This window comes from Kogia breviceps, chromosome X, assembly GCF_026419965.1.
Source record: "Kogia breviceps isolate mKogBre1 chromosome X, mKogBre1 haplotype 1, whole genome shotgun sequence".
Classification (NCBI taxonomy): domain Eukaryota; kingdom Metazoa; phylum Chordata; class Mammalia; order Artiodactyla; family Physeteridae; genus Kogia; species Kogia breviceps.
The window spans coordinates 33,432,989-33,458,892 of NC_081330.1; the positions used below are offsets into that span (position 1 = coordinate 33,432,989).

Genomic DNA, 25,904 nt, shown 5'->3' on the forward strand with positions numbered 1-25,904 from the left:
TTGGGAAAGAAACAAAAACTAAATTCAAATCTGGAGATGATGTGGATTGTTGGAGATACAGACAGAGCCGTGGTCTGGAGTTGGGTATCTAAGGCAGGCTATTATAGCATATTGCACCCAGATAGATCTCTATCCAGAAAGTTATTAAAAATCATGGCATTGTTTTTAGCATTCTCCTAAATGTGGTGAGCCGGCAGAGTCTCGCAGCACTTGCCAGACTTTGGGTTGGAATATGTGTGTGGAGGGGGCAGTGGATACATTTATTTATTTTTCTTTTTTCTGAGAACGATGTGCTCAGTCCATGCCAGTGTAGTAATAGCGTGCAGAGAAGCCCCAGCTGGGCTGGAAGATGGTTGAGAAGTTTGTAGGCAGCTTAGAAGCAGAATGAAGTGTAATTTTAGTTGTTGGTTCCCAAGAAAACACCTGTGCCCAGTGCTTGTTCAGAGGTTATTCAGGAAACCCTAACACTGACAAAGAGGTGCAGGGCATTTTTGTCATCTTTGGGCAGAAACTTAGAAAGATACAGCTCATGAAGGTGTGTGGTGTGAGAAAATTTTGGAAAGCCAGGGTTCTTGGTGCTGGGAAGTTCACTGTTGAAACTGACTTCAGAATAGACTCCAGGTCAAAATGCAGGAAAGCTAGGAGGTTGTCATTCGGGGGCCTTGTATAAAGAAACTACCCCTTTCCTTCTTCCCTGGAAAGTTTTGAATATTGGGCGAATCCCCTGTCAGATGGATTTCTTTCCAGAATCTGTTGGCTCCCATAAAATAGATTTAATTTAAATTGAATTCCTTTAAATCACCAGGTAGAAAGTTTCCATGCAATCACTGTTTTCAGTAAAATGTCATGTTTATCATTTCATATGGTAGAAAGCAGCCAGTTCCCACCTAATAGGAACACTTTGTAATAGTTCCCCGGACAAACATTCCATATCTGGACTGCGTACCTTTTGCATGCCTATTAATACAACCCACAGAAGAGACTGAGAGATTGTATTTGAATTTCTGTAAAATGAGAGAATTGGACTAGGTGATTGCTCCAGACCCTTCTATTGCTAAGATTATACTATTTTTCCAAAGATTTGCTTCTTATGCTCTGCCACGGAGATTAATTTCCTTCTCCTCCTTTCTTTCTTTCTTTATGAGATTTCAAATTTGGAAAGTAACATTCAGAAAACTTTGTTTCAGAACCTGTGGGCTCTTCTGCCTTCCCTTCCAACATCTCTTCTTGCCATTTCTTTTCTGTCCAGTGATTTCACTTTCCCTCCTCCCAACCCTAAATGTACTGACCAAGGATCTACTATTCACCCCTTTCTGTAGTAAAGGCTTTATATTCTATTTTCTTCCAAAATAATTTTTAAGTGCCTAGGATATTGGCTGCAGATGGAAAGTGCACAACATATGTTTGAGTAATGAAGGAAGGAAAAAAAGGAGAAAAAAAAGAGGGAGAAAGGAAGAAGTAAAAGAAGAAAGGAAATGCTTTCTAACTCTATACAACTTAAATCCTTAAATCTAGTGCCACATTGTACCAGCCTGCTCAGTTTCTGTGTATTCTGCTTATTATTCTGAGATATTAAGTATCTCAAACTTAATATATTTGTAAAATAATAGCTCATACATAAATAATAAGTTGCACAATTAGGAAATGTTGCCGGCGGTCATACAATGGTAGTTGTAGAATTTTTTCAATTGAAGTATTATTCACATATTTAAAAAACACTTATTTTAAGTGTCTGGTTTGGTGAATGTTGGTAATTGTATATAATAATGTAGCCACCACTACCATCAAGATAGAGGACACATTCTAAAGTGCCCTTATGCCCCTTTAACTTGATCCCTTCTTCCTATGCCTGACCCCAGACAACATCTCTTGTCATTGTAATTTTGCCTTTCTAGAACGTCATATAAAAAGAGCCATATAATATGTACTTTTTTTGTTTGATTTCTTTCACTCAGCATGATTACTTTGAGCTTGCTCTAAGTTAATGCATATATCAATAGTTTATTCCTTTTTATTGCTGAGTAGTGCTCCATAGCATGGATGTACCACAGTTTATGCATTCACTTGATGATGGATATTCGGATTGTTTCCAGTGTTTGGCCACTGTGAATAATAAAATATAGATTTTTTTAATATAAGAATAGACATCTGTCTTTTCTCAGGTGAGAAGACATATTGGGTTATCTCTTTTATATCCATTCCAGCATTTTGATTCTGTGAAGCATCTCTTGTCAAAGGGAAGGCTGTCAATGTAAGAAGTCACATGTAGTGTTTACTATATATGGTACGCTTCTAAGCGCTTTACAATTATTGCTTATCTTCACAATAATTCTTTGAGAGAAGTACTGGTATCCATTCTACAGATGAGGAAACTGAGGCACAGACAAATTAAAGAATTCCCCTAAGATCACACAGCTACTAAGAGGCAGAAGAACCAGGACTTAAATCTACATTTTTGACACCTTAACTGCTATATATACTCTGCTGCCTCCCAGATAGGATGATTTCAAAGATGGTGAAATAGGGAGTATTACCTGTTCAAGAGTTACTATTTGAGGCTTATTAGTTTCTTAGACTATTATAAATAATCACAAAAACATGGCCTATATTACAACTTCATATTATTGTGTTCCTAGAGATTCCTCTCCAGATGCTTAATGTAGATGAGGGAAATTACTACCGAGTAGGAGTTCATCTCAGAAGAACTGATTTGGCAGTGCAGATTTTTAGTTTCAGCTCACAAATGGTGATTTATTTCTGAATAGCAGCAAAAAGATAAAAAGATAACACATCCGATCAACCAGTAATTTATTTCTTTGCACTTACTGAATCAGGTTGTTACCTTTCTCTGAATGTGCAATGTTTCACTTTTATTTGGGACAAAGTAAATCTGGGAAAGAAGGAAGTAAAGAAAGGGAAGGCAGAAGGTAGAAACTGGTCACATACGTGACGCGTGTCTACCTAGTCTTGCGTTGTGGAGGCCTTTCTCAGGTTCTGTTCTCTGCTTTTTTCTCATTCTACCTTCTGTCTTAGTTATCTTGTTCTCTACTATAGCTTCAGATAGTAACTCTGACATCTCTAAGATTAAAGTTAGAATTTTCAACAACTTGTTGGATGGATATTGTCATATGGCTATTCATAAGACACTTTAAGTCCACTGTAACTAAAATCAAAACCCATTATAGGCATTTTCCAAAAAGAAAAAAAAAGTTCTCCTTGGTTTCCTATCACAGAAAACGAGCAGTATGCCATCTTTTCTAGTCATTTGAATTAGAAACAACAAAGTCCCCATTCATTCTTCCCTCTCCCTAACACCCAAATTTAAATAGTCTCCAAGTTCTAGCAATTCTGCTTCCTGTAGCCTGTTTCCATTTCCCTTGCCGCTTCGCCGGGTCCTGTTTTCAATATCTCTTGCTGGGATTATAACCTTTCTGACTGGTCTGCCCAATTCCAGTAGTATGGCTCCTCTAATCCCTCCATTACATTTCAGCAGAGATAATGCTGTCTTCCTGAACCACAGCTTGGATCATTTCATTCCCTTTGAAAAGCTCTAATAAGCTTCAGTGACTATTGGAATAAAGTCCAAACTCATTTCTGTAATAGTTAATGACTCCCCCCCCCCCTGCAAGTTCCCTACAGTCGGGGACTAGTCTTATCCATGTCTATCCACCCTCCAGCCTCCCAGGAACTTCAAGCACAGTGCTCCACTCATGGTTGAGTTTCCATTTTAAGTAAACAAAATGGTGCTACCGATAGGAAAAAGATGGCCTTGGAGTTTAAAAGGCTGCTAGATGTTTTAATTAGGAGGTCATGGGTGACATTCTAGAAAGCAATGTAAGTAATGTGACGGGGATAACTTCATCAGAGGAAGGAGAGAGTAGATGACTGGAGGAATAGTTGCCAGAAACCATTTACTTAAGAATTTGAGGTGCAGGCTAGTAATTCAGGGATATGCGGTTTGGGGTCTGTAGGTTGTCATTTCAAGCCCAGCATCTCTCTACTCATGTGCTTAAGGGTAGGCTCAGAGTATTGGAAGTTGGCAGGTCAAGTTGCTCCCTCAAATGCTGTGCCTGCTTGCTTTTGCTTAAGCTATTGCTCAGTAGCCCCAGTCTTCTAGAAGGAAGATTGATGTCGAAGGCCGTCCTGGCAGCTCTGTAGGAATTCACCAAGTGCCCCACATTTTCAGGCTCCATTCCTGAGGAGTTCACAGTGTCCATATCAATTAGCTGGCAGGGCTCTGTGTCCCCAGAATGGTCTTTTATGCAATGAAAGTGGCTCCCCCAGGGACAAACCATACGCTCAAGTCCGCAGCGTCCATAGACACTATGCACTTTTAAAAGAGGCCTGCCTCTGAAGCCTCTGCCATCACATTGGAACTCTGCACTGCGGGGATCGCCTCCAGGGTCATAGCAAGAGCTGGAATTCATTCAACTCATACTCTCTTGTATGTTATTCTCTTTCTACCTACACTTTTCTCTCTTAATAATAACTCGTTGAGTGTTTTTACTGTGCCTGGCAATGCATGTTTTACATGCACACTTTCATTTCATCCCCCCCCAAAATCCCATGAGATATAATTATTATCTCAATTTTGCAAACAAGGAGCCTGAGGCTTAGAGCAGTTAACCCAATTCCTGAGCTCATAGAGTTTGTTAGTGGCAGAGGACTAGGGAAAGTGGAACTTGACCCTGGCATGGCCTATAGACAGGGCCTGTGCTCTCAACACTTTGGAATACAGGGGCCATTTGCAGTAGGACTACAAGCAAGTGAACTGCACTACAGCAAGAGTAGAATTCCGAGATACTAAAATAGTTTGGATTTAGCAAATGATGAAAGCCACTGTGGTCCTTTCCCTTCTTGTTCTCCAGTTATTTCACCATTCAAATGAATTGTTTCCACCTCGCATATAAGGTGCAAGCATTTTGGGGAACAGTAGTTTTGCAGAAGCTCACCAAAATTCCCCAACTTCAATACCAACTTTCTGCCTCTTCATCCCCCTGCTCCTTCACAGCCATCTGCACTGGTCACAATCTCTATGCTAACAGGACATAACCAGCTGCCAGCAGAAAAGATGCCTGGAGTTCTCCCACAGACCCTCATTCTCAGAGGAAGTATAATGCAGCAGTGCCAGTTCATTGTTCCTTCAGCCTATAGTCTGGTTTTCTTTAAGACCAATATAATTACATCAACATTCTTCCTAAACTCGTTTTCTTTCCCTCCAAGTTACTCAAATACGATCCAGTTTTCTTTCTTCCCTTCCCTCTTTTCTCTACCACTAGTTCTAAATGAACTAAAGAAAGATGCATGATGTCACTTATCAGGAGGGTATAGGATTCCCATTATGTCTTTGACTTGTGCTGTTTAAACATCAGCCTTGCCCATGGGTTACATCCTCTCCTCTCCTCTCCTCTCCTCTCCTCTCCTCTCCTCTCCTCTCCTCTCCCCTCCCCTCCCCTCCCCTCCCCTCCCCTCCCCTCCCCTCTCCTCTCCTCCTCTTCTCTCTCTCTCTCTCTCTCTCTCTCTCTCTCTCTCTCTCTCTCTCTCTCTCTCTCTCTCTCTCACACACACACACACACACTTTTCTCCTTATTACCCCTTGAGTTAATGGCCTGAGACATTTTCAGATGGAACATGATGGTCCCTCATGCAGTTGGGACTCTGGCAAGAGATTAGTCACTTAGTTGGGGGAGACTCATTGATTTGGCACTTGAATGTTTCAGATATAGCTTAGATAGGAATCAAAGGGCACAGACTCAAAGTCCCTGCTTCTCATTCAGCTCCCATGCCCTACCTGAACTTGGCTGTTGATGTGTCTAGAGTTCATCTCTAGCAAACACTCAGGTGGAGTTACTGCTGTTGAATGTAGCAATAGCTCTTTGGTACTTTCTCTGACTTCCTTCAAAGTCTAGCCTTTTCCCCTTCATGACTGTCATGAGAATAAAGTGGGCATATCTCATATGTAATACAAATAATCATGTAAAGTGGAAATATGAATATCTTCCTATTGCCTGGTCATGATCTACAAACTTGAAGGGACTTTCTGCCAGAGGTTTGGGGAGGGTGTCTCTAGTTCTGAAAGCAATCCTGTGCACTTCTCATAGAATCCATCACTGACTTTTGCAGTTATGTCTGTCAATAACCTCTTCTAGCTCTGAAAGCTGAACCTTCCCATCTTGGAGATTCTTATCAGTAAGTCACCCAGAAACCAACCATTCCTAATAAGTTTGATTTCACTGTAGGGCCTTCCAGCCTAAGGCTTTTGACTTAGGACAGAGATTTTGTTGCCCTCCCATCATTATCACTGCCATTTTCCTTCCCAGGGACACAACAGTCATCAGCCACTCTCCTAACACCAGCTATGACACAGCTCTAGAAGCTCGCATCCAGAAGGAGGAAGAAGAAATCTTGATGGCCAACAAGCGTTGCCTTGACATGGAGGGCAGGTAAAATGTTGATCTGGACTCTGGTGGATCTGAGAAGTTGGTATGGAGACCAGATAGGTCAGTAGGGAAGGGCAAGCATCTTCATTCACAACAGGGGAACCTGATAATGCAGCCTCCCCCAACCCCTGCACCCCTGCCAGCCTGTTATTTAGGATTTGAGATGCAGTGACCTTTACCTTGATCATTCCCACTAAGTCTGGAATTCCAAGTAACACTGCTTTCCCCACTGTCCTTGGTAAATTGCTTCCGTATGCCCTCTGCCAGAAGTGAATTGTTGGTATTTGCAATCTGAGGTATTCTTTCTAGCATTGCACCTCAACTCTGTGGTACAGCAGAGTGCTCGGTAAAAGAACATCCACTCAAACTCGGAGATGGGGCATCTGATGTCTCTTACAAGCGCATGATCATTTACTTATTAGCCGAAGTAGCCCATTCTTAGAAGTTCTCATCTTCTCACTGACTGACTCATCATTTCCATTGACTCAGATTCTTCACTAAGGTACCTGCTGCATCAGTTTACTCTCTCATATACAGCCCTTCTTTGCACAGATACTTTTCTTTGCCTTCCTAAGGTTTAACTGACAACTCCTGGATGTTCCTCTGTGCCCATATGGGTGTGCATTAAAAATTGTTGCACACTGTCTCTTGTCTTATAACTCAGAAATAAGTAGACCACCCCCTAGTCAAAAAGATAATGGAAGCTCAAGTCCATGCAGGTAGTGAGACCAGAACCTGGAGGTGGCAACAATGTTTTATATGTTCTTTGTCTTTGGCTCCTAGGATTAAGACCCTCCATGCCCAGATTATTGAGAAGGATGCCATGATCAAGGTACTCCAGCAGCGTTCCCGGAAGGAGCCAAGTAAGACAGAGCAGCTGTCATCCATGCGGCCAGCAAAGTCTCTGATGTCCATTTCCAATGCTGGATCAGGCTTGCTCTCCCATTCTTCCACCCTGACTGGCACCCCCATCATGGAAGAGAAACGGGATGACAAGAGCTGGAAGGGGAGCCTAGGTAATGACAGTAAATAAGGAAGATGAAAGTGACACGTTTAAAGAGAGCCCTGACTTGGATACATGCCCACGTGGCAATGAGAAGGAATAATGGTCCCACTTCTAGAGAGGAAGATAAACCTGGTTGGGTTTTGTCCTCCTGAGAGGGTGACTGCATATTTAGGAGACACCATGAAGTCTCACTGAGAGAACACTGGTTGAAGCCAAAGCCCTAGACGATAAGAATCCTGAGTTCTGTTTGGGTGAGAAAGAAGATAACTTCAATTTCCTCTTCAAAATTCTCCGCTTTGGCCTTTGCCATGCGGAACCTTTTGTCTTTGTCCAAAGCCCATGTGGCTTTCGTGTCATTCAAAATTTCAAAATTCCAGCTTTTTCTGTGTTCTTTCCTCCCATATAATAGGAGGACACAGAGTTCTAGTTAAGCTAAGTGGAGCTGGGTGGCAGGTTTTTGTTACCAGAATATTCTGAGATGAGAACAGAATGTACTTTTTTCATTCCATTCCTGTCCATCCCTTCCCCTCTAATCAAAACCCCAGAAGTATTGTGGATACCACGAGGCACATTTTTGGAGCCTGAGGAGACAAGCTATATATATTTTTATTTTAGCTCTCTTTGTTGCTTCTAATACCTTTCTTGGTCGTCTGACACTTGCAGTGTCCTTTGGTTAGAATAGGTATTTGGGGGACCATGGTCATGGTTAGAACCTTAGATCACACAATTACTCTCACACTCCTCTGCCACCACAGACTTCTTTCCCTGATCCTTTCCAGCTGTTTGGTAATGGCTGGTGTTGGTTATAAGTGGAACCAAGTAGAAGCATTCTGACAGCTCATTGGGAATCAATCACCATTGGAAAAATAAATCAGAACAGATACCCAGGACACTTAAAGGTTTAATACGTTTCGCTGGGGGATTAGAGAATGAGAACCAGAAGGGATCTGCCAAGTCTGAAAGAAGCTTTTAGCCACGGTGGGAGGTGCCTGAGCAACTGATTCCTGGGTTCACTGGAGGCAAAGGTAGAGAGTTTGGGACCATTCCTATTCCTTCTGAACCTCCTGCAAGGAAGAAGAGGTAATCGGATGTCTATATTGGAATAGCCTGTAGTTTTCTAAGCTCCTTCCCTCTTTCCTCTGTAGGTATCCTCCTGGGTGGAGACTACCGTGCCGAGTCTGTCCCTTCCACCCCCTCGCCTGTGCCGCCCTCGACTCCCCTGCTGTCAGCTCACTCCAAGACAGGCAGCCGGGACTGCAGCACGCAAACAGAACGGGGAACGGAACCCAACAAAACCGCAGCTGTCGCTCCCATCTCTGTCCCTGCCCCAGTTGCTGCCGCCGCCGCCAGCACCGCCACTATGGTAGCCGCTGCTCCAGTGGCTGTCGCCGCTGCCGCTCCAGCCGCCGCCACTGCCGCCGCCGCCACCGCCGCCGCCCCGTCTCCAGCAGCCGCTGCCGCCGCTCCAGCCGCTGCCCCAGCTCAGACTCCAGCCGCCGCCGCGGCCGCCGCCGCTGCTGTTCAGCTTGCTCCAGCGGCTCTGGCTCCGGCTCCGGCTCCAATTCCAGTTACGGCTGCAGCAGCGGCTCCGGCTCCGGCTCAGACTCAGGCACCAACTCCAGCTCCGGCTGCAGCTGCTTCTCCAGCTCCAGCTCCAGCTTTGGCTCAGGCCGAGGCTCCTGCGAGTCCAGCTGCCGGCTCTGGACCACGTCGTTTGTCTATACCAAGTGTGAGCTGCAGTCCAGATAAGACAGGTAGTAATTCTCTGGATCAGGTAGCCCTGGGTTCTGCCCTCAGTGACAGATTGGGTGCTTGGCCTGCTGTTTAGGCACAGCTGGTCATGTGGGCAGGGCCTTTCAAGTTCTAAAGCGGATTAATCAGAGGAGCAAAGGAGATAAGGGCAGAGAGTCTGTAAATGACTTCTCCAGGATAGAACGGGGATGAGTCAAGGTCATTTTCCCAGTAAAAGTAAATGCTCAGGTGAACAACGCGGGGGGGTGGGGGGGGGGGGGTGGGGGGGGTGGGGGTGGGTAGTGGGCCAGTGCCACTTTGCTATAGGCTTAATGGGGGCTCTAAAGCCACTTCTAAAATTTGAGTTTTCACCTTGTCCCTAAGTGTTTTCTAACCCCTTATTTCCATTCAGATGGCCCTGTTTTCCACTCCAATACTCTGGAAAGAAAAGCTCCCATTCAGATCCTGGGACAAGAGCCTGATGCAGAGATGGTGGAATATCTCATCTAAATGGCCTAATCAAGAGCTGCAGTTTATCAGCAAGAATGCTTTTAATCATTTTTCCCTTTTGTTTGTTCTTATTTTGAGGGTGAGGACAAGGGTTGGGTGGGGGGATGTTTTTTAAAGGGACTTTTTATTGAAACAACATAGTACTTAGGTAATACCATATGAACTCCAGTCTGTTCTGGTACACTTAGAGAGTACCTCTAAAAAGCCAGATCAATCAGAATGTACTCTAAAGTTTATTGTTGGGATTTATACAAATTCTGGGACTGTTAATAGCTGGATATACATCAATGTTTTCAATGTGCTGAAATTTGTTTAGCATTTCCATATTCTGGATCATTCTTTCATCGAAGAACACAGTATGTTTGGAAGACAGTGTGTAACATGTAGTTCAGAAGTCGAAGCCAGGGAGGATTTGGGTGTGTGCTGTTTTGTATAGTTTCCATCTAGGCAGCATCCAGAGAGAGCTCTCGCCTCGGGCGCATGAAAGGGAATAGTTTTAAGAGCTATGTAAACTGGAGAAAAGGTAGGGAGTATTGGGGTGTGGAAGGGTGCTGGAGCTAATTTTCCCTCCCAATTTCCCAGCTACCCTGGGCCAGGAGATTATGTTTATCTTTATTTCAGTGGTGCTTTGGAAGTGGATTCTTTTGGTTCCCTCGTGGAGGTTCATACATTCATATATATACTGTGGAGTAATTTATGCATTTGGATAATTAATATATTGCTTTCAGATGCTAGGAGAGTAAATTAGCTGAGTGATGTACAACTTCTTCTCTATTAGGGAGTTAGACCATCCGAGGCCTTGACGGAGAGTTGCATGAGGTGCTGTATGCAGACTTGTGTGGTCTGTGTGTAGCCAGGAACATAGCTCGCTTGCCTTTCCCGAGACCAACCTGCTTAGTGTTTATTTCTTCTTCAGCACAAACTCACTGGCTGTGTCACCAGTCTCAAATTGCCAATCATTTGCAAAATGAGGAAGCGTTTTTGTTGACAGGTTGAATGCTTTGAATTTCTGGTGACTACTTTGAAATAACTCATGTTGTTTTCCCGAATTCTTAGCATACGTCTTAAAAGGCATATATGACTATCACCTCCAAGGGAATAGCATCAGAAGCCCAAAGTACTATGCTGCAGTCAGGGGAGAGGGGGGCTGCAGCAGTATCCCAGCTACCTCTTCTCACTGCCAGTGACTCCATCTTGGAATACCTTTGGAGAGCAGCAGGAAAAGCACATGTGGGCAGGGACCAAGGAGGCCATGGCTCCAAGCTTTGCCTTAGGTCTGCCTCCAGGGACACAGAAGGGCTGCCTATTGTCACAGGTCTCTGCCCTGTGTCTCCTCTCTGCCCTTCATTAAGGTGACAAATCCATAGACAATGTCATTAAGATCAGTTTTCAGGGGTATTAGGGGGTGAGGGGAGTGGGGGGTATTAGGTAAGGGTGGGGGGTAGAGGTTTGGGGATGTGTTAGTTAGAAACCAAATTCATAGAAGAGTAGGCCTGATATATTACATTGTGAGGCATAGTGGCTGGAAGGAACTTTAGCAATATAGCCATACCCCCTCATTTTAGTAATGAGGAATCTGAGACCTGGAGAGGTTAAATGATTTTTTTCAACATCACACAACACAGCTTTCCACTCTGCCGATTACCATGCTTAATTTGGGAAACGCTTATATACAAAAAGCCCCATTTTAAGAAAAGACATTGACATGGTCCAGGGCACATGCATTTTGGAAAATGTCCTTGGCTTGAGTAATCTGTCCAAGGTTTTGAATTCCTATCTTGCCTCTCCTGCAGTGCCTTTTACAAGGTTTTCCCTTTCCTGATCCTTATTTCAACGCTGAGCCACATGAAACATCCCCCTAAGAAATCAACCTCACTTTTCTTGCTATGGGATTGGCTATCTCAGATCATCTTACAGGGTTCCTCTGCGAGTATAGGAATGGTATATTTAACAATATTTTTTTGATCATTCCTAAAAGGAATTATTTTGTATGTGGTGAGGGAGAGACAGGAGGGAAGGTGACGTGATTTTTCAGCCAGTCTTGACATTTTCAAAGATGAAGTGATCATCCTACACGAGTCCTCAGTCATCAAGTGAATCCCAAATAGCAATTAAAAGTGCAGTTGTGTTAATACTCATACTACCCTATAGTCACAGGGGAAAAAAAATCCTTCAAATAGTAGAAGCAACAAGTAGCAAACTTCAGGACTGCTACTTTCTATTCAAATAAATAAAAAATAAATAAAAAGAAACCTTTCATCTACTCCTTTCATGGTTATGACACATTGCCAGAATTTTTGTTAGCTCTGGGAGCCATCGTTTTAATCACATTCTGTAAGGTGACAAATGTCATACATTCCACACTGTGGGGCAGCCATCTCTTTAGACTCATATATTTTGGGGAAAGGAGGAAGTTCTTGGCCAACTACTATTTTTTTTGTTTGTTTTTTTTGTTTGTTTGTTTTTTTGCGGTTCACGGGCCTCTCACTGTTGTGGCCTCTCCCGTTGCGGAGCACAGGCTCCGGACGTGCAGGCTCAGCGGCCATGGCTCACAGGCCCAGCCGCTCCGCGGCATGTGGGATCCTTCCGGACAGGGGCACGAACCCGTATCCCCTGCATCGGCAGGCGGATTCTCAACCACTGCGCCACCAGGGAAGCCCGGCCAACTACTATTTTGAACTTTCCACAACTTCTCTGCCCCCTCACACCAGAGGCAGTTCCTTTTGGCTCAATTTTTTATCACAGGTAAAATTTGCTAAAATAATATGGAACATCTAAGAGGTGGAAGAAGTCCATGTCAGTGTATTATGTTTACGAGGAAGATAGATCCAGCCTTTTCAGAAAATCTCTAATAGGTGTCATTAAAAAAATTGAGGTTTATGGGAGAAATCTCAAGTTAGCCACCTTTTCATGATTGTGTAGATGTAATAACATTTGGGGGATCTTTCTGGACTCCCATCTATCTATGCATTTTACTGGCACCTCAGGACAGGAGGGTGACCTTGTTGTCTTAACTTGTACTGCCTGGTGGTCTCTGGGGACCTTCTAAGTCAGTTGTACACCAATGTCCCATGTACAGAAAAACTTCATTAGAACAAACTTGACTTGATATAAAATTCCTATTAACAATTTTTTTTATTAAATAAAACTAGCTTGAGCTGTCTTTTAAGATCATGTATCTTGATTGCTGTTTTAATGAAGGATTTATTCTCAATGCTGCTTTTGAGCTTCAGGATGACAGGATAGCAGGAACCTGAAATATCTGCCGTCATCTGCCATAGGAAACACACCGAGAGCCCCGTCGTGCATTCTTTTTCTTATTACACAGTTGGGTTGGGGACACCAATTGGAAAATGGAACAAACTGATTGTGCAGACTACTTTTTATGAAGAGCCTAAACACTCATAATGCGGCAGCTTCAAGTGTATACGTATGCACTAACTTTTATAAGTGATATTCTCATGTCTGTTAGCCATACCATCTCCTGTTATCTCAATTGCTGATTCACATACGGAATGTGTTACTTAAAATGTGTGCATTCTTACTGAACATGTTTTCAAAGGAAGACATCAGCTATGGGCTAATTGCCACCAATTTTAGCCTGCCATGATCCTTGGAAATATAGCTTCCAAGTACCATCCATCATCAGTTGGACAAGTGTTGGGAGTTTGTTTATTTTTTTCTGGTAGCAACGATGGAGCCATCAAACCTCCTTCTGGCCTCCCTTGTGATTGATGGCATGTGTTTGTAAAATGGATAGCTGGGGTTGGCAGATGGCTAGACAGGGATCACCTTTGGTTTAAAATGTATGTGGCCCCATAATGATTGAGACCCCATTCTGTAATTGACTGAGCTAGTTCCAATAAAGTTAAGCAGGTTTGAATCCACTTTGTGCCTATCTTTTCACTGACAATAAACTTAGCTATTTTAAGATGCAATACTGTGTGGAAAATGCTTTGGTGTTTACCCAACAGAGGCTTTATTTACGCTGTGTCAGTGATTACTTTCAATTCAGTATGCAGTGAAATGGCCTTTCAAGGGCAGCATGTGGCAGAATTTGCATTTGCTTAAAGTATGGAATGTGATTATAAAGTATTAAGACAACACCACCACGGGCCACATGATCTAATCAGTTCCTTTATATACTCACGCAGCATATATTAAAAGCTTTGCATCTTTTTATCTCCTGGTTCCAAGGGATAAAATGATGGCCGCCCAAAGCAGAGAATTCATCCTTTGGTTAGCATTTTGGAAGGCCCCTTGATGTTCCTTTTGTACCCTTGTTCTTATGCCAATTCATCAGTTTTGGTTGAGGGAGCTTGTTATTAAAAGCAAATCAAAACCACAAACAAGTTGGCTCTTTTCACTGAAAATGTTAAAGCTGCCTTTACACTGCCCTCTCTGTGCCTTCTGTTTACCACTGAGTCCCAGTCTGACCTGGGAGGATAAGATCCCCACAGGCTTTGAAATGACACTGTTCACAGTGAAATTGGGCTTGATGGGTGTTGCAGAATGGATAGGGAGAGGGTATAGAATTCATTCCGTTCTAAATTTGATTTTTTTAATTAAATTGGGCTAAATTCCCTCCATATTTATGATGAGTGCTTTGAAAACTGTATGTGTGAAAGCCCACTCCTGTTTTTCAGGACAAAGAAGACAGCATTAAGTTAACCACACCTTCTTAGAAAGCTTTGTGAAGCATTTCTTTCAGAAATATATTGTACCTAGTTTTTAATGAGCAGTCACTTGTGGAGAGAAAAAGCAAGTATTCCTTCAAATGTGACAAAGATCACATTGTAGGAGCATTTCTATATATTATCCAGTGTTATAACCAATCTTCTTATCTCTGTGGTACTGCACCTCCCATCCTGTGGGCCTCCCCTGCCATGATAAGCGATCTGCTCAGTCTATGAGTTACACATTGCAGGAAAAAACACCTCTTGCTTCTCACCTCCACTTCCATCTGATCCTGAAGGAAGGTTTTATTGGAGGAAAAAAGTGTAAGTCATTTGGTCTTAGAATAGTTGACACATTGATTGGCATTCACTGTGGTATTTGAGTGAAGACACCTGAATGACAGGACAGTTTCCAAAAAGAGAAATGTTCTCCACAGCACCAAAATTTCATACCACATCCAAGTACTCACTCCTCAGATACACAAACTGGCCAGGTCCAGGGTATTTATTTTGGCTCACATGTTTTTTTCATTAGCTTATTGCCTCTATCAATGATTTTAGTTGGTGGGAGTTGTTGAATAACTCCATAGTAGATGTTACCATTATATACGAGGCAAAAGAGGGAATGATTGTTGGAAATGAACAGAGTGTATGTGTGTGGGAAAAACTAAACTGAGCTTTGAAGGATGCACAGGTGTTAACTTGGTGAACTAGGGGGTGGGAACAAACATTCCATGCAAAAGAAATAGCATGTACAAAGGCAATCTCACTTTGTCAGACCTGCAACCAAATGAAGACTGTTTCCAAGATCAAAGTCCCTAGATAACTGCTCTAAATTTTAACAACCTCTTAATGGGAACTTAAAAACTCACTCAAGTAGGTGGTAGAACATACTGGTCCAGGAGTCAAAAGAACATGGAGTTCTAGTCCTAAATCTGCCGCTTAACAGATGTTTACCTTTGGACAAATCCCTTAACAGGATCAGAGAAGTTTATCAGTAAAATGGGGATAAATAGTTATCCCTGTGAACCTCATGGAGAGGGGATAAGAGAGCTTCACAAAGTGAGAATATAAAAAATGCAAGTCAAAACGATAGGCTGGATCTATAAAGATGAAGTGGTTTATTTAACTTTTATCAAAGAAAAATTCAAACTTGCACAAAACAGAACGGTGCAAGGCACTTCCATGTCACCATTACTGGGCTTCAGCAATTCTCAACACATGCCAAATCTTGCTTCATTTTTAGCTCCCACCCATCCATCCTACATTATTTTGAAGCACATCCCAGACATCATAGCATTTCCTCCAAAAATATTTTTGTATGCGTAAAGATGAAATTTTTAATAGTGAAAAATTTAAAGTGCTACTCCTGGAACCAAAACATAGAACTCACCAACCAAACAAAATGATAATCACATTTGTGCTTCGTTGCTTGCAAAACTTGTTTGTTTGATACCACAACTCCTGCCTTAAAGTGCAACTTAAAGTCTCAGAAATGGAGAAGTTCATTTCCCCACAATTCACATATCAAAGAGGAAGATATTTTCTTTTTTTTTCTTTTTTCTTTTTTTGCTGTACACGGGCCTCTCACTGTTGTGGCCTCTCCCATTGTGGAGCACAGGCTCCAGACGCGCAGGCTCAGCGGCCATGGCTCACGGGCCCAGCCACTCCACGGCACGTGGGATCTTCGCGGACCGGGGCACGAACCCACGTCCCCTGCATCGGCAGGCACACTCCCAAACACTGCGCCACCTTTAAAGGCTCCCCAGTGCAGGTTCTAAGCTGTTATTTCTCTGCCACTCGTATAAAAAGCTCCGGCTCCTTTAAAGTCCCTGTCATCCAGCTAGTCCTTGTATACTCTCATCTAACAATTTGGTCACTCTTCTAAGTGCGATGATGATTTTGGCCCCCAATCACAGTTCTCCTCTCCAGGCTCAAAGGCCCAGTTAGCATCCTGGCCCGTTAGCTCGTTGCCCTCTCCAGCTCCACAGACCCCCACATCCATTCCACTTGAGTCCTCTGTGCCCATGGCTAACACAGACCTTGGCATCACGCAGAACTGCTCCGCCGTAGAAATCACATACACCAGTACCCCACTCTCTGGCCACAGTCTCCCATCCTCCCAGCTCTCCTACTCCTACTCTATCTGCCCTTTGACTTCTGAGAGACTTCAAAGTCCTCTGACGTCCCCATTTCCTCATAGGCTTTTAGCCTTGACCTACCTGATCTGAACCTCATGCTCAATCACCTGAACCCTCAAATCATTCATACCCCTTAAGATGTCAATCATTCATCACAAGCCAGGAACTCATGAGTCATCCTTGACACCTCCCTCTCCTTCATAGCTGACATACGATCCATCACTGATCCTAACAAAATAAATAACAAAACCCATTCACTACTCTCCAACTCTACTGTCAGCAACATATTTTAAGCTATCATTATCTTTCCCTAGACTATTTCAATAGCATACTAACTGATCTGCCATGCCTGCTCTTGTTCTACTCTCTTATCTGTTTAGCACAAATATTTATATTTTTTCAGCAACAAATATAATTCATGTCACTCCCCTGCTTAAAATCTTTCAAAAGCTTCCATTGCAAAGTGAAAAAAATGAGACCGTGAGAGTTAAACAACTAACCCCAAATTTTACAGTTGATGGTTGTGAAACTAAAATGCAGATATCTTGGACTCTTATTCCAGTAGAATGATTATCGTGCTTTATTCTGAGTACCTTCTTTTTCTTATGCTTATAGGACACTACTGCTATGGCATCATTATTTTCTCTGATACTAATCTAGCAGAGTACTTCTTGAAGTCCTCTCCAAACAATCTGTATCAGAATCACCTCAGGCAGGCATTTATTCAATGCACACTCCCTGGCTTTGCCCCAAGAGAACTTACCCTGTAGTTCTAGCATAAGACCCAGGAATTTGCAATTTAACAAGCTTCCCGGGAGACTTTGATGTAGTTTGTCCTGAGACTACAGGACTTTGAGAAACATTGGCTGAAGATTTCCTGGCATTTATCTTACTTCCCTTCCCCTCTTCAGTTCCTCAAAGTCCAGTTTGAACATGAGCTATCACACACACCCTTACTTCAGTAGGCAGCCATTTTATTTTCTTCATTCACCCTTAATACCTATGGTGAAATAGCTGCCTATTCTCCCCAGATATAACTCTTAAGTGGTTGGATTCACTGCTCTGATCAAACAAGACATGTTGGTTGCTTTTGTTATTGGTTTACATGGTTTATAGTCCTTGAGACAACCACCAACATATTTATGATCTTGGTTAGCTCATTTAGCTCCAATGACTGTTCTATAATATGCAGTCATTGGATTACGATCTCTAATGTCCCTTTTGATTCTTCTATTCCTTGATTCCATAAGACTAAATACTACCTCCCAGGTTATAAATTCTTTCACATGGATCCAAAATTGGCCATGTGGCACAGATAAAAGACTTTAAATTCTAAATAGATTGAAAATATTCTACAGGCCTAAAATCTATTAATCAAACTTCAATTTTTTTTTCCCCACTGGTTCTGCCCACACTTGACATTTTATTCCCCCATCTTGGCTATACCTACTTCATTCTCCTACTATACATGTCATTTTCCAAAGAAGACACATCCACAAAAATAAACTTCCCAGAAAAATCTAAGAAGATCAAAACAGAGGAAAGGAAGGATAGTTTACATTTCTTTCAAGCCATAAGTCTATGGTAATTCACATTTATCCAGTTGTAGGGGGCTGAGTCACACAAACAAGAGAGGGTAAAAGGGGAAGTAATCAAGGCGTGTGTCATGTTGCAGTAGATGGCCTAGAGAAGGATGGCATTTGCTGAGCCACCATGATACCCATGGAACTAACTAAAGCTAGGAAAAGGGGAAAAGGAAATAAAATTTTTGTAACCTGCTAGGTGTTAAGAACTTGTTCTGTAACATATGTATTCTTCCCAACAAGCAAAGTTAAAAGATCCAAAAAGCAAAAACAAATGTATCTTTTAAAACTCTTTTCTTTCTCTCACATCCAGGGGCTAATCCACATCTTGTGAATTGTGAAACTTAGACAGCTTGGAGGCCCTCTTTATGAAAGAGAATTTTTTTTAATTATAAATACACAACCAGATATTAAAGTACTTATTTAGAATGAGAAATCACAGCTAACTACAAAATTTTAAAAAGCTGACAAATACCACATACATAACAATAAGAAAGAAAACCAACGCAGTATAATTTTTAATGAATTAACTGCCCAGTACACCTCTATAATACTTTTTTCCTACACTCTTGGCTTTATATTTTTGTTGGCTTCTTCATATAACAGTGGTTTTGTAACATCATTTCCTATCTAGAGAATAGGAAGATAATTTACTCTTTCCACTAGCATAGTTGATCAGAATGTGTTGTTATTATTGATAGTTGGAAAGTGAAGACACACTTGAAGTAGAACTGATACTTGTAGAACTGATTCAGGTTTGTGCTCTATACACAGAAGAATTCTGATAAATTATATTTCATGCAACTCCCATCGCAGAATAAATAAAAGTACTGTGCATAGTTGTATACATTGTATTATTGAGTACATTTCTGACAGAAGAAAACTTCCTCTGTTTTCAGGCATTAGTGAGAACTGAATACTCTGCATACCATTTTGCACACCAGGGGATTGAAGAAATTTTCCTCAGATTAGCTTCTGAACCCACACATTTCAAACCTTATTTCAGTACCCACACACTTTCAGTGCCAAGGACCGTAAGATGCATTCATACAGTGTGATAAGACCTCTGGCTTTGCACCTTTGTATTACCATGCTGGATAAGTCAGCAGAGTGAGTGGTGGAGGTATTTCTGGAAGTCATTCCTTTACCAGGATGGTTTAGCAATGATTTATCTATACACAGGACTGACTGCAAACCACATAAATATGTCACTGAACACAAACTAAATATATCTCCCACTGAACTTCCCCTTTGCTGGATCTCAAACATGAGAGAAAGTGTAAGGGAGGGCAATGAGAGTGGAATGAGAAAGCAGTTATACGAGTCAGGGTTCTCCAAAAAAAGCTAATTATAAGGGAGGGGAGAGAGGGAGGGAGGGAGACAGAGAGAGAAAGAGAAAGACGGAGAAGTTATCAAATTTGAAATATTGAGGCAGAGCTGCTTTTATTCTGGGAAACTTCAGTCTTTGCTCTTAAGGCCTTCAACTGATTGGTGGGAACTACCCATATAATGAAGGGTAATCTGCTTTACACAGTCTACTGATTTCAGTGTTAATCACATCTAAAAAAATATCTTCATAGTAACATCTAGACTGGTGTTTGACCAAACAACTGGCCACCATAGCCAAGTTGGCACATAAAATTGACAGTCATAGCATAGCAGTCTTAACCAATTTTAACCAAAAGGTTACGCTCTCCTATGTTTGTAAATATTATAGAAACACACTACCATGCTAGGAACTCTCCTAGGGCATTGGAATTCATATCCCACATCCAATCCATCAGTAAATCCCATCAGTTCCATCATCAAAATATACCCAGAAACATATGTATATGTATAACTGATTCAGTTTGTTGTAAAGGAAAAACTAACACACTATTGTAAAACAATTATACTCCAATAAAGATGTTTAAAAAATATATATATATACCCAGAATCTGATCACTTCCCTTGAGTTCTGCTAGTTTCACCTTCTGTTATATCACTATCTCTTCCAGAATTTGTTTATCTGTTTTGTGTTCTTCATTCAGAGAGTTGGTTACCTCATTGTTTTTTAAATATATGGAGGAATTTTTGGAAACAATTTTCATCTACTCAGTGGCAGAATTGTTTATGGTGTTTTGTTTTTGTTGCACATTTCCACCTTTTAAAAGATAATATAGTTTTTTAAAATAAATTTATTTACTTTTGGCTGCATTGGGTCTTCATTGCTGCACGCAGGCTTTAGTTGAGTCAAGAGGGGGATACTCTTCGTTGCAGTGCGTGGCGCCTTCTCATTGTGGTGGCTTCTCTTGTTCTTGTTGTGGAGCATGGTCTCTAGGCACGCGGGTTTCAGTAGTTGTGGCACGTGGGCTCAGTAGTTGTGGCGCACAGGCTTAGTTGCTCCGTGGCATGTGGGATCTTCCCAGACCAGGGCTCGAACCCATGTCCCCTGCATTGGCAGGCGGATTCTTAACCACTGTGCCACCAGGGAAGCCCAGATAATATACTTTTATCAATACTATGTCAGTTCCCTTTTTATTATCCATCCTTGAATGATTTGGATTATCCTGTCTCAGCTATTTGCAGGAGATTCCAGGGATGGAAAATGGGCCAGAGTAGCCTTCCATGTTTCACTACCCCAAAGCTCTATCCCCTGCAGGCAAAGATATCTTACAGCAAATATGGCTCCTCTGTGAGGTTCTTTCTCTAGTCTCATTTTGTCAGCTTCTCTGAGTCAAACCTAGTCTAGGAGGATATCTGCCCCTGCTGTACTCATCCTAGTCCTTGGACCTGTTGTTGCCAACTAGGGAATTAGCTTTCATACCTCAGGATGTACCGGTCACCTTCAGGAAGTATACTTTTGTTGAAGCTTCCTAAGATCTTCTGTGTTCTTTCTACACTCTCAGTGCTTCTTCACTTCCCATGCCTTCTTCCCATTCCTCCCCTATCTCAAATACTTTCGGCAGCTGCAATTTGGAGTCTGGAGATTATATCTGTCCTGGTAGATAAGTGGAGCTTGGAGAGTTTTTTTTTCCATTCTCCTTGTTGTTCTTGCATAATTTCCAGGAAGTGAAAGGGAAAATGCTGACCTATGCAGACATATTGATACTGTAAATGACCCTATTTTTGTTCATTATTATATCCTCAGAGCCTAGAATACTGCCTGATATAAAGTAGGTGCTCACTAATTTTTTTTGATAAATGAATGAATGAATTAAACTGCATTCTCCATTCCTGTATCTGAGCTGTTGTGGTTGCTGAAGAAAGATAATGAAATTGGTGCCACTACACAGCCAGAGGCTTGAATTCCAGCTGAGAACTTCTGTTTTTGCCCTCAGCCAGTTTCCTGTTCCCCTCAGGAAGTATTCCACACATAGCACTCTTCTCCTGAAGCCTGCAATTACACGCCTGCCTCCCTCCCTCACAGATAGCCTCAACTCCCACTTCAGTGTGAAAGCAGACTTTTCATTTGGGAACCCAAGGTTATTATTAAAAATATATAACAATAGGTATAGGGATGTATTGTGCAACATGACAAAGATAATGAACACTGCTGTGTCTTATATGTGAAAGTTGTTAGGAGAGGAAATCCAAAGAGTTCTCATCACAAGGAAAACAATTTTTTCTATTTCTTTAATGTTGTATCTGTATGAAAAGATAGATGTTCACTAAACCTATTGTGGTAATCGTTTCATGATGTATGTAAGTGAAATCATTACGTTGTATACCTTAAACTTACACAGTGCTGTATGTCAATTATATCTCACTGAATCTGGAAGAAAATATATAACAATAGGTAAAGGACTACCCCGCCCACTCAGAAAGCACTTCAGCTTTAACAGGTGATGTCACCATGTTGGTGTTAACCAGGTCAAAATCAGCCTCAGGAACAATTTCACCTCCCAGCCCTCTCCAACAGCAAACTTATCAACAGCTCGGCTCAGCTCACCATTTTCCTTCAGTCTCTGTGGATAAGGCATCCTTCTTCCAGATCAAGATCAATCCCATCATCTCCACCTTTGCTCTGGACTTCATCCTTATCTCCTCAAGCATTTTGGTCCACCCATGAAATCCCCTCTTTCCCTTATCAGTTCCTCCTCCCCTTTAATTAAAGTGCTCAAGCTGCAGGTTCATCTCTTGCTTTACAAACTAGGGCACAGGTGGGGAAGAAGCTGGGATTCAGAAACTAACCGAACAAGGAGAGCGCCCTAATGCAGAGCCTCAGTGATTGGAATTTGGAATGGAGGAGGCTCAGGCTGGCCACTTGAGTGCTTCTGACATCAAGCGTCTGTTTCTCTGGAAACTGGGGAAGGGCTGAGTCCTTGGGGGTAAATTAGTGGGCCCAGCTGCCAGAGAGCCAGGGCAGGCAGAGCCAGAGACAGGGAAGCTTAGGATAGGGTGGCTGATGATACCAGTTGCCTTCAAATATTTGGAAGTTTGTCAAGTGAAAAGGAAAATTTATATTGTGTGGCCCCAGGACTAGGTCTAAGAGCAAAGGGGTGGAAACAAAGGAGATACAAGGTAAGGAAGAGCTTTGTACCAGAACTATCTGGAAAATAAAATGAGATAAGCTACTTAGAGGATAATTAGATCCTCATCATTAGAGCAGTACAGTTCAGAAGCCAAATGATCACTAACAGGCATTCATCAAATGGCATTATTTATTTATTCAGGAGACTCCTTCAGGCTGGGGACACATGATTTATTTTTGTATTCTCAGCATTAGGCCCAGTGCCTGGTTCAACGCCTGTTACACAGTAAGTGCTCAATCAGTGTTAGTTATTCATGATAAAAATAATGGTAAGTTCTCAGTGACTATTTCATAAAATGAATGCATTAAAATAAGCCTCATGAGAATGAGAAGACAAAATGACTTTTCCTAAAGTGATATTCTGGTGTTTGTCATAAAGATGAAATAAGATAGTATATGTGAGAGCACTTTGCAAACTGTAAAGTGCTATACCAACAGTTAAGTATTTTCAATGATTTCATTCTCTTGGCCCAGCCCTATGCTAAGCCTTATGGGCAATTCGATAATATACAAACCTAGGTCTCTGATTTTGAGAAGCTCACAATTCAAGGAGACCAAATAAATGTATATGAAAGAATAGAAAAGAAATTCAGTGCTAAATTGTGTGGTGCTGTCCTCATAACAGCACTTCTGGTGCCCAGGGGGCCAGTGTGGCCCTGTTAATTTATCAACAACCGCTTACATTCTTTAAGAGTGCAGTATTGGTTTCAACACTAACTTGGTCTGTGACCTTGGGCACTGTCATACGTCATTTGTACTTGTTTCCTCATCGGTCAAATGGGACTAATAACTCCCGACTTACTTTGATCAAATAGGTAACATACCAGAATGTACTTAGTCAAAGTAAACCACACTCTACAAATGCAATTATGATCATCATTATGCATGCCTTTCATGTCTCTGCTCTTGTGAAACCCAGTTAGTATTAATTTTTCTTACTTATCGTGCTGATAATTGGTACCCAATATATCCAACTTCCCCTTCTCCTTAGAGAGAGAATAATTGAGCCTTAGAGAGTATAAATGCTCTGGCCGGGGTCCCTGTTGAAAGCCTATACGCCTTGGCAGTGTGTACACATCTGGCTTTGGGAGATGACCACAGGGTGATGTGGGCGGGGGAGGGTGGCATTTGGGGAGTGCAGACTGACTGGCTCGGTGTCAGTTGAGTTTGGGCTCCTTCCTTCATCTGATATGTGCTTTTCTTTCCTGGTTGAGCCTTTCCAGAAGGTGCCTGCAGGCCAGTCTAGGTGTCTCTTTGTAGTTTTCCTACACTGCCTTCTTGCTATGGACTGAATTGTGTCCCCCCACCATCCCCAAATTCATATGTTAAAACCCTAACCCCCAATATTTGATGATAGGACTTTTAGGAAGCAATTCAAGTTGAATGAGGTCATAAGAATGGGATCCTAATCTGATAAAATTTGTGGCTTTACAAAAAGAGGAAGAGAGAGAAATGTCTCTTCCCATGGGCGAACACTGAGGAGAGGCCATGTGAGCACACAGTGAAAAGGGGGCTGTCCTCAAGCTAGGAAGAGAGCTCTCATCAGAAACTTAACCCTGCTGAACCTTGCTCTTGGACGCCCCAGGCTCCAGAACGGTGAGAAAATAAATGTCTGCTGTTGAAGCCACCTAGTCTATGGTATTTGTTATGGTATTTGGTAGTCCGTTCTGACTAAGATACTTGCCAACACACTTCAGGCACATGCAGACGTGCACACACCGGCCATGGAGGAAAGGGCTACAAATCAAGAGGAAACTCCACCCTGATCTGAGGTCCATAAACATGGGAAGCAGTGGTGTATGGTGTGTGAATGAGTGGTGCCTGCCTTCCTGGACAAGGAGCACCACAACTGTTTTCCAGCAGGGGGTCGTTTGTGTTTTAAACAAAAGCCACATTTCTGAGCAAATCCCTGAATCCTTTTGTGGTGCGATTGTCTCGATTGAACCATGAGAGGCTGAGGTGTTGAAGCAAGGAACAGTCTGTTTCTTTTTTTAGTGGTCAAGTTCTGTAGAGGCCTTCTGTAGCAGATGGGATTATTTCGGCACCTTCTTTTGCTATGCTTCCCCCCCCCTTGTTTCTTTAGAACTAGAAATATTAAAAATTGAGGTCGATTTATAACTTAAACTCTTCTTCTTTCATTTTTAAAGAAAACAAAATTGCTGCTTCTGATTCTGTGCTCCATTTAACAGATCTATTTATTTCCAGGCACCCAAAGGAACAGTGGCTCCTTCAGACTATATCACTTTAGCAGTCAATGCATCAAGATGGAATGAAAAACCACAGGCTTGGGGACTGCTTCCTGCACAGGCTTCACCCAGCTTGCTCTACCAAGCTGCCCAGGAAAACATTTGGTTTCCAGATGCTATGTATGACAGGGCCCTTGTTCTCTCTCATGGTCCATGTGACCTGAGCTATGGATGCCTCTGGGATACGGTCAGAGCTACTTGCTGTAGACAGTTTTCCAAGTAAGTATGTAAAGGTTAAGACAACAGGACAGGTAGGTGATAGAGCCTAGGAAGGATTCAGTGACATCTACTGGTCAATCTTGACTACCCTTAAGGCACTGCTTTAGAGTAAGGGCAAATTTTTAAAAGTGCAAGGCCCTGGACTTCTGTTCCCGGAGGATATGATTGAGTAGTTCTGTTAAAGGACCTGGGTATCTGCATATTTAATAAACTCCCAAGTTACTCTGATGCACAGTCAGGATTGAAAACCCTTGCCTTAGAGGGCCTCCAAAATTAACAGGTGGACATATCCACAAAAGCCAACCTCAGCTTTCCTTAGCTAGATCAGTTGCAGACCCTTAGGCTGCCATGATTTGAAGAAAGGAAGCTTTTCTGTTGTGATGCTTTATATGTAAGGCAAAATGAATGATCTTTCATGTTTTCTTTCAAATGAAGGACTCTGAGGCATCCCACTGAGCTAAATGAAATGGAATATGCCATTTGCATATCGCTATTTAAGTGCCATTTATTAAATATTTATTAAGTCCCCAGAGTGGGCAGGAGGGAATTTTCCATTCTACTGTTTGGTCAGAAAAATTGGTCCAACCTGCTGATATTATATCAGCCCCAGAACGTCAACCCAATTTTTCATTCTTCTGTTTGTTAATTTATTCATGTTTTTCTTCAGACCCATTCATTCATTTATTCATTGACTCATCAGACCATGCTCCAGAGACTATGCTGGCTTTGGGGATATAATGGAAAAGTCAATTCTCTGCCTTTAAGGACACTAATTTTTTGTTTAAAGAAGATATTGGGAGTAGGAGTTTATTAATTTATTGATTTATTTTTGCTGTATT

The 25,904-nt window shown here is 42.1% G+C and overlaps 1 protein-coding gene across 6 annotated transcripts in view; it reads left to right on the forward strand.

The window, feature by feature from the left end:
* AMOT (angiomotin) overlaps window positions 1-13,625 on the forward strand; it is a 63,760-nt gene extending 50,135 nt beyond the window's left edge. For all 6 annotated transcript variants that reach the window (XM_067023047.1, XM_067023046.1, XM_059050332.2 and 3 more), the window contains 4 exons: window positions 6,321-6,443; window positions 7,224-7,456; window positions 8,592-9,200; window positions 9,590-13,625. In XM_067023047.1, the coding sequence (XP_066879148.1) occupies window positions 6,321-6,443; window positions 7,224-7,456; window positions 8,592-9,200; window positions 9,590-9,687 (1,063 nt within the window). In that variant the 3' untranslated portion in view covers window positions 9,688-13,625. The remainder of the gene's footprint in view (window positions 1-6,320; window positions 6,444-7,223; window positions 7,457-8,591; window positions 9,201-9,589) is intronic.
* Window positions 13,626-25,904: the final 12,279 nt, after the last annotated feature.